The sequence below is a fragment of the Panulirus ornatus genome, chromosome 57, assembly GCF_036320965.1.
Source record: "Panulirus ornatus isolate Po-2019 chromosome 57, ASM3632096v1, whole genome shotgun sequence".
Taxonomy (NCBI): domain Eukaryota; kingdom Metazoa; phylum Arthropoda; class Malacostraca; order Decapoda; family Palinuridae; genus Panulirus; species Panulirus ornatus.
The window spans coordinates 7,286,301-7,296,300 of NC_092280.1; the positions used below are offsets into that span (position 1 = coordinate 7,286,301).

General features: G+C 47.5%; 1 protein-coding gene across 8 annotated transcripts in view; it reads left to right on the top strand.

Moving 5' to 3' along the window:
* Positions 1-10,000, top strand: part of LOC139766154 (uncharacterized) — a 257,903-nt gene that overhangs the window by 23,707 nt on the left and 224,196 nt on the right. Inside the window, exon 1 of one of the 8 annotated variants that reach the window (XM_071694421.1) lies at positions 5,985-6,162. The exons of the other annotated variants lie outside the window; for them this stretch is intronic. Within the exon in view, the coding sequence (XP_071550522.1) occupies positions 6,152-6,162 (11 nt within the window). The 5' untranslated portion in view covers positions 5,985-6,151. Of the gene's footprint in view, positions 1-5,984; positions 6,163-10,000 lie in introns of those variants that run through there. 8 annotated transcript variants of the gene reach the window in all.

Genomic DNA, 10,000 nt, shown 5'->3' on the forward strand with positions numbered 1-10,000 from the left:
GTTCCCATGACAATGGCCGCCGTGGATGTGACGGTCATCTCAGTCCACTGCTGAAGTGGCTCTTGTGTCGTGCCGATCTCGGCTTCGTCGTCGCGGGAATCTAACCTCTTGGGTGCGAGGGCGCCGCCCTTTGGGGACAAGACGGAGGGGGGAAGGGGGAGATCGACGACGACTCTCGTGTCTGGTAGACTGACTTGTGGTTCCTCTCTGTCTTCGTCCGTTGGTAGGTCTTCCCACTGACCCTTCAGGAGTTAGGTGCGAAGATGGGCCATCAGATCCCTCGTACGTGGTCTTACGATCATGGTCTGTACCGCCGGGAGGAGGAGGAGGAGGAGGAGGAGGCTTCATCGTGGAGTTCAAGACTGAGATTGTCTTGCTCTCGGTCAAGAGAATGACCTCCCTCCTGGTCACCATCTTTCTATCTGTCTGTCTGTGACCGCTTCCCACACGAAGAGAAAAAGGAAAAAATATGTCAATACTTGATTTTAAGATTTAATCGTGAGAAGGGGAGGGAAAAGTTCGTCTATTCTCAGATCACCTTTGGGATGTATCGAGCCATCAGCTCATCTCAACGTCATGTGTCCAAAAAATGCATATCTTCGAACTCGTTCTTCTCTTCGGTCATCCTATTCTCTCGAGACCTTATCTCCCGGTTGTAACACGACACTTAAAAAAGAATTTCAACTCGGCAATGTCTCTTCATACAAATTTCCTCAACTTCGCTGTTACCAGAGTGTTTACTTGATCCTCCCCTACGACAAAATGCTTAGAAGTGCTTATGCAAATGTGTCCCTAAACGAGACAGACATATTATCAGTCCTGGCCAAAGTCTTATCTCTCCTTCCCTGAGCTAGGAGTGGCAGGGGACCAGCTTATCTCCATGTGATTACTCCGGTTACAACGGCAGACACTATATTAACTCCTCAAGTGATGATGCCTTTGGATATATATATATGCAGATTTCTCTTCCATTCGGCTTGCATCCAGGGTGATTGGAAATCAAACGCTTTAGTTTAGAATGGAAAAAAAAAGGTCGTTGTGTGTGTGTGTGTGTGTGTGTGTGTGTGTGTGTGTGTGTGTGTGTGTATTTCCCATAGAAATGAGGGAGTGGAGATTGGAATAAGGAGTTCTTGCTGTTGCTTCGAAAACTCCTGGTATGGACGACTCTTTTTCAAAGTCGTGTTCCGCCTTGTGTGTGTGTGTGTGTAAGACGATCTCCAGACCTTGGAAGATGTGGACCATTTGCGACGAACAATGATGCTTATGGTCATGTTGATCTTGTCCTGATAGCGAAGGTCATGAAGACCTTGTCGAAATCTGAGGATAAAGAAAAACATAAAAGAATGTCCTCTTTTTTTTTTCTCCTTTTTAATCTTTTCTATTTTCGGTTCAAGAAAAAGCGATTATAGATTGATCCTTTTGGTTCGTTTGAGCATGACGCCATTGTGAGTAATATCACAAAACATGATTTAGAAGATTAATCCATCTTCGCCCCTTTATAAGTATTTAATCAAACTAATTAAATCATGTCAGTTGATTCGAAAAATAAACTGTATCACTTTATTCTTTCAGTCTGCCAGTGGGAAGGGGGTGAGGCACCACCACAACCACTACGTATACCACCTACTCAAACCACCACCCACTGAGACTACAACCTGCCTACACCACCACCCACCTACAGCCACTACCCCACTCACACAAACCACCACTTCAACCCCCATCCATTTCCACCACATTACCACCCACGCCCTACCATCACCCACGCCCACCACCACCCACGTCTACCACCCACGTCCACCACCATCCACGCCCACCACCACCCACGTCCACCACCACCCACGTCCACCACCACCCACGTCCACCACCACTCACGTCCACCACCACCCACACCCACCACCAACATCCACGCCCACCACCACCACCACCCACGCCCACAAAAGGGCGGTTATGTGTGCGCGCCAGAGGGCAACCGTGAGCCCCAGGGAGACACAAAGACCCATTATGCGTGGGCGATTTATAGGCTGGTCCCGGGCGAGGTTTCAATTATCGGAGTGCAGACAACCAGCCCAGGGGTTCTACCACCCTCACCGCTCTCTTAACCCTATGAACACCATGGTACGTACCCACGAGAGCCACGGTACGTACCCACGAGAGCGCGACGGTACGTACCCACGTGAGAGAAGGTACGTACCCACGAGAGAGACGGTACGTACCCACGAGAGCGACGGTACGTACCCACGAGAGCGACGGTACGTACCCACGAGAGCGACGGTACGTACCCACGAGAGCCACGGTACGTACCCACGAGAGCGACGGTACGTACCCACGTGAGAGACGGTACGTACCCACGAGAGAGACGGTACGTACCCACGTGAGAGACGGTGCGTACCCACGAGAGCGACGGTACGTACCCAAGAAAGCACGACAGTACGGCACCTTAAACATCACGGTGCGACCTCGTGAGTACGACGGTACGACCCCGTGAGTACGACGGTGCGGCTCCGTGAGTACGTCGGTACGGCTCCGTGAGAACGGCGGTACGACCCCGTGAGTACGACGGTACGGCACCTTAAACATCACGGTGCGACCTCGTGAGTACGACGGTACGACCCCGTGAGTACGACGGTACGGCTTCGTAAGTACGACTGTACGGTTCCGTGTGTACGACGGCACGGCTTCGTGAGTACGACGGTACGGCTCCGCGAGTACGACGGTGCGGCTCCGTGAGTACGACGGTACGACTCCGTGAGGACGACGGTACGAACGTTCGGTATAATGGGCCTGTTCCCTGACGGATTAAGTCGTGTTCAAGGGTCGTACCGTCGTGCTCAAGGGTCGTACCGTCGTGCTCAAGGGTCGTACCGTCGTGCTCAAGGGTCGTACCGTCGTGCTCAAGGGTCGTACCGTCGTGCTCAAGGGGCCACCCCACCTTGCTTCAGTCTGTAATCTCGAGCTCTTTACTGCAAAATGGGCCTTATCTCCTCTTGGTAAAGAGGGTAAATTTAGACCTGGCGTTACTCTGTTTTGTAACCCTGCCATACCAGATGGCTCACCTCCCGTTATTTCCAACTTACAACGATTATTTCAACAGGGGAGGGAAAAAATATGTATACCATATGTGTAATACGGATTCCAATCACGGTATGTAACACCATTCGGTCATATAGTATCAAATAATGTTACATAATATAGTTCTAAACATCGTCACATAATGTAATGATTAACATAGCCACATAATGCCACATAATGTGGTACTTTTGTCACACAGTATCACACTGGTTACTTTATAATGTTGCATACTGTGATATGTAACATAGTCACATCATGTTACATAATACAGTACTTAACATAGTCACATAATGTTACATAAGGATATGCTTATCATAATCACACAGTCTTACATAATATAGCACTTAACATAGTCACATAATGCTGCAATGTAATTTCATGACGTAACTACACAATGTAGCAATGTGATATGTGATAATCATGCAAGGTTATCATGTGATACGTAAATCACATAACATGATATTGTAATAGACCACATCTCAAATGACATGACCAAAGTAATTACCAATACAATCATACAACTGTATCATTCTACTGTTTTTACATAGAAAATAAAGATCATATAGTTACATACGAAGCGGGAGAACAGAGATGTGCCACAAACCACGAACAAAGAACAATGGAGAAGAATTTATTCTCGGCAACAAAACGCACAAACACGATAAATCACACGGAGAACGACAGAGAACAAAGAAGAACAGAGTTGAGTTGATCAATTGCCATGAGAGAGAGAGATGATGGCTATAGCATTCGTACATAGCAGGATACATATTGACATAGGAGAACCATGAGTGGGTCATTCAGTCTGAGGTCATAATATAAAGCTGTTTCCTCTCTCTCTCTCTCTCTCTCTCTCTCTCTCTCTCTCTCTCTCTCTCTCTCTCTCTCTCTCTCTCTCTTCTTCACAGACAAACATACAGACAGGAGAGGTTTCTCCAGTTAGCAGGTATTCTACAGACGAGATCCCATTTCGTTCACAGACACGCAGACAACGTAAGGGGGGAAAAGAGATGGTCCCATTCATAGATAACTTACAGATGGGTCAGTCCAGTTCACAGACAATGAATAGATAAGGTTGCTCAGTACACAGACAATGAATAGATAAGGTTGCTCAGTTCACAGACAATGAATAGATAAGGTTGCTCAGTTCACAGACAATGAATAGATAAGGTTGCTCAGTTCACAGACAATGAATAGATAAGGTTGCTCACTTCACAGACAATGAATAGATAAGGTTGCTCACTTCACAGACAATGAATAGATAAGGTTGCTCACTTCACAGACAATGAATAGATAAGGTTGCTCAGTTCACAGACAATGAATAGATAAGGTTGCTCAGTTCACAGACAACGTACAGACAAGGTCATCCCGCACACAGAACCACATGTACAGAACTCCGATCACAGACAACAGACTGATCATTCACCAGAGGAAAATCAAAAACTACATTCAGTTTTTAGGCTCTGAAATTTCTGTGATTCCACACACACACACACACACACACACACACACACACACACACACACATACATACACGCACACACACACACACACACACACACACACACACATATATATATATATATATATATATATATATATATATATATATATATATATATATATATATATATATATATATATATATATATATATACTTTTTTTCGTTATTGTTTAACTTTTTATTGAATGGTAAGGATGTTAATTAGTTTTTTTATTGTTAATCTCGAGATCTTTATTTTGAAATGGGGGATTTTCAATCGCTGGTTCTAGGAAGTGCGTCTTGCTTATCATTCCTGTCGATTTCCAGGTAGGAGAGAGAGAGAGAGAGAGAGAGAGAGAGAGAGAGAGAGAGAGAGAGAGAGAGAGAGAGAGCTGCGTAGAAAAGGCCGGTCAGACCCGACGTAGTTCTGTGTACGCAACGTCGGTTCTGAAGCATTATGGTAATCACACATCGCCCTTGCGAAAGACTGGATCATTATCGTCTGCGTCTTCGCCGCGAAGTGGATGTTAATTAGACAAATTAGATGATAGAAAATGTGGCTGCCGCCATATTGGGATTAAGGGCAGGTTGCGATACCCTTGGAGGTCGACACGATCCATTATGACCTTTACATCAACCAGACAGAAGAGAGATACTCCAAAGTCTTAGTCTACTATGACTTCTCACATTACGTTCTTCGCAACAGGATCCATACCTGTAGGCGTTCCTGAACTGGCCCGTTCCCAGCGCTGTCCTGTGAATTACGGCCTTCAAGAGGCCAAAGGTGAAGCGACATCGACGGTGAATTTAACACCGGTGGGGCAAAAAGAGCAGCAAACAAACCTTCACTTGTTTTTAAGGTCGCTCTGAGGCCCGCGCAGCCAACGCGCCACGAACTTTTCAGAGTTTTGTTCTCGTTTCCCTTAATGAATCGTCCGGCGTGCGGAGGCCTCAGACTCCTTCGTCATGCCATGTTTCGTCAGGGTTAAATGAAGAAGGATCCGTCGGCGTACGCGCATGAGAGAGGGACAAGGCGGGGGAGGGGAGCCGTGAGACGCACCGGCAACAAGCAGCGGCCGTGAATGGATGCGTGTTTACAACTGAATTTTACCTCACACGGACCTTTTTTTCATTATGCTCGGGTTCTCGCGCCCTCTCCACCTTCCCTTTGCGCCTCCCTAGTCACCGTTCGTGACACAATTCACCGATATTTCCTCCTTTTTTCATGCACGTTCGCCACACACAAAGAGCAGAGGCACCAAAAATCCCACATTAGGAACCCCAGAAAGGATCGTAAAACAATATAGCCGAGTTCCTCTTCATCGTACACACTGGTCACCACGTTGAGGCACCCGAGAATGTGAGAATAAAGCCCCTGTTGTTTCTAGCCCGGGGCGTCAATGGCCCTGTGGCCCTCTCATGCTTTCGTCCAGCGAACCCAGCGTCGTGCCAGTGCCGAGCCGAAGGGCCACAGTGACCAGACGTGGACGCTCCGGTGCCTCGTAGTGACGCCAATGACACCGGCCTGAAGGACTCTGGGATTTCGTACGGCTGAAAGGAAGTGTTACTCTCACGCGCGGGGACATACAAACAATCACCATGACGCTAGTGTGAGTAGGAGAGCTGATCTTGAGGGAGGGAAGGTTCCTCTCTCTTTTTTTCTTCTTCTTCTTCTTCTAGAAGTAGAGAGTGAGATGGCAGACGTCCTGAAGATGCTTGGGGTATTCTCGCCTGCTAACAGCCCCTCCTGAGGGCAAGTGACGTTTTGATAACTTGTGGACCCAATCGACATAATGATTGATTTAGTAGTTGTGATTCGTGATTGTCAGCCATGGTGGCTTGTCTTGTATGAGGAGGGTAATATAGATGTGTTTTGTGTGCTGCCTTGGTAGTGTGAGACACAGCCCTGCCCCAGGGCACTGAGGAAAACCCGCTGACGTGTAAGGGGTGATGACAACAGGGACGCTATTGTCGCGGGTGGGGCGCGGGGAGACGTAGACAGGCCCCGGGCCTGAGAGGTTTCCTTGCCTTTGTGGCCGAAGACTGTCTTTCTGCGTGCTCGATATTGCGTGTTTTTCTTAGTGTAAGGCGATCCCGGAGGGCGCGGTGAGAGGACGTGATGTCGGGTCACATAGCCACTCCAACCCGTCCCCTGACACGTTCCCCGTCCACGTCACTCGTCCCGTGGTGCACTGCCCCTCAAGTGAACGGCAGTGAACGGCGATGACGTCAGAGAATGGAGCGTGAACGACTAAAACCAGGGAGTGGGAGAGAAAAAGGAGGCAACTAGATGAAGTGTGGGAGTGTGAGACGGCTGGAGGCAGAACAGACGCGGTTTTGTCTTGTTGAGCAACGTGAGGAAATGCAAGACTCCTCCGCTCGCTCCTCCTCCTCCTCCTCCTCCTCCTCCTGCTCGCTGGTGAGGGGAATCCAACCCCACTGAACTCGATCAACTTCATATAACAGACAGACCGAGGCCCAAATAAAGGAGGGATACAGAGCCATCGAGTATGGCCTAACCTCGAGAGAGAGAGACAGAGAGAGAGAGAGAGACAGAGAGATAGAGAGAAAAAAGAGCACCTCTCATAAAAGAGCCACCTCTCTATAATGTCCAAAACAAGCGGGCCATTGAAGCGCATCCGATCAAACAGTCCGAGCCTTGTTGACTAAATGGATGTGTGTGACGGAGAGGTTCAATTATACCCCTTTCAAATTGGCTGCACTTCTCCCAGGTCATGTAAAATGGGGACACTGGCAGAGCCTTGTTCCAGAAATCCTCGGTGAGGTAAACGTGGAGGTGCCCCATACAACACGGTGGAAAGACAAGAGACAGAGATGAAAGGTATCTTAGATAAAGAAAGAGATGGATATTCAGGTACAGACAGTCGGGCAAATAGCCATAGAGAAGGGAGAGATATGGGAGAGTTGGTATGGCAGAGTCTTGGCATGGCTGAGCATGTCCCACAAGACGGCATTGAGGTGTGGCCTTGCGTCACCAAGCCATGGTGCCTGCTGCTGCTGCTGCTGGTGCTGCTGGTGCCTCTGTCCCCTCCCGAGGGATCCCTCTCCCACCCTGGGATGCCCATCTCGACACGCTACTGGAGCCACCAACACCAACTGCCTTCTGTTTACCTTCGTCGCCATTGGGTCGGCTGGGTCTCGCTCGTATCGTATCCCCATCGACGTACCCATGTTATACACCTACGTTACCCATTGTCGATAGCTGGTGTGGGTTCAGGGTATCGTAGATGTCTATCTGTGTATTTGTAACTTGATATCGTGGGTGCGTATCACATGAGGTTACTGTGATGGGGTATCGTAGCTGGCTACTGTAGTTGTATATGTATATATATCAGACCTCTGTAGCTGTGTATCGTAGCGGAGTATCGTAGTCATGCAAGATATCGTAACGGTCTACTGTAAATGGGTAACATAACTTGCACCTGAAATGGTGTAACACGTCTTTCTCGAATGGTGACATATTGTTAATGGGCTCTGTTCCTATACATCACACTTATACCTGGTATACCTATATATCATGTCTACTGTAACTTTATATTATAGCTTGCCACTATATATGTGTGTGTGTGTGTGTGTGTGTGTGTGTGTGTGTGTGTGTGTGTGTGTGTGTGTGATTTAGCTTTTCTACAATCGTAGTTGTCTGCATTGGCCCAATGCACATAGCTGCCAGCTACATCTGGTCACTCTCTGGCCTCTTCCACCCACACAGCTAAGGTCTGGTGAGCCTCGCTGGCCTCTCTGTATAGCTGTATAACACTCTCTTGCCCCCTTCTTCCCCGCATGCGAAAATGGTAGATGGTCGAGAGGAGGTTAAAGTCGGTTTACGTCGTGATCCTAACGTATTCTGGTCTCTAGGAAAACATTGTTCGTGTTTTTTGCCCTCTACTATTTCACTACTACTTTACTACTTTTTAGTTTATTTTACTTATATGTCTCGAAACTTTCCTCCTCATTCAAGTGTATTCTTTCACTTCTTTCTCTCTCCTTCCATCCCTTCCTTCTGTCCTCTCTCACCTAAGCTTTTATCTATTTCTGTTTTCTTACACGTTGTCTATCGTTTGAAATCTTTTTCTCTTTCTTTCTAATTATTTTTCTCTCATCTTTCAACTTTCACAAAGCTCAACCTCCGTTTTCCTTCATTCAACCTTCCTTTTATATTCGTCTTCTTTCACCTTAATATCGTTTTCTTTTTCTTCATTCTTTATTCCCTCTCCCTTCCTCTTATTCCTCCTCCTCCTCCTCATCCTAATCTTTCCCCTTTTACCTCCTCATTCACCCCATTTCCTCTCCATCACACCTCCCCATCACCCACTTCTTTCCTAACCCATCTCCCCATCTCCTCCTTCCTCCCCATCTCCCCTCTCTCTCTCTCTCTCTCTCTCTCTCTCTCTCTCTCTCTCTCTCTCTCTCCCCCCACTCAAGTCACCATCACCAGGCACCACCATCTTTTTCTTCCCCACCTCACCTCACCTCACCTCACCTCACCTCCCTCCCTCCCTCAGCTCGGTGGCCCGCGCCGCCGTAATTCACGACTATTTCCCCTCACGGATATTGTCTGATCCAGTCATTCTTAGGGGGGAAATTTCCCCAAGTCTTTAGGCCCACTTTCCGGAAAAATAGTCACACCATCCGATATTGCTTGTAAATTGTCGGTCGCTGATAAGAAAACGGGTCTAGGGGGTAGGGAGGGTTTGGTTGGTTTGGGGGTAGGGTTGGGGGGAAGAGGAACCAGGGGATGGGAAGGGCTGATTTTATTCATCATCATCATCATCAGTCATTCATCACCGTTTCATTCATTGACTCATTAAAGAGACTCATCTCACAAGAGGTTTGGAGTCTGAGGTGGGCAAAACTGTGTGGGTGTATGTTGGTATTTTTCGAGAGAGGTTTCGTTTCTCGAGGAGAAATTTTGAGGATATTTCTTGGTATTTTCGGGGAGGGGGGGAGCTTCGTTCTTCTTGCCCCCGTAACTCTGGGAGGGTTTTGCTGAAGGACTTTTCCATTCATTAACCTGGTATGACTTATTCTATAAGACGTATAAGGGTTATATCTTATCTCTTATCTGGACGGACATGCTACATTATTCCCTCCTTGGACAAGATGCGATGTAATTGGCCTCTTGTGCTCCGTATTCCCCAAGTAACTATCGCAGGTGGGAGGCGGTGATCTGTGTTCCGTATTCCTTCGCATCAATCGCAGGTTGGAAACGCTGATCTGTGTTCCGTATTCCTTCGTATCAATCGTAGGTGAGAGACGGTCTTGGGTACCCATGTTCCGTATCTATCTATAGCAGGTGGCCTGGTCATCTATATTCAGGAGGAACTTGTCAAATTCTTTGTCAAATGTGTCAAAAACACCTCCAGGTGATGTTCCATATATCGCCTGCCAAAGATAGAACCTGAATTTGAGCTTGGCATATATGTCTTC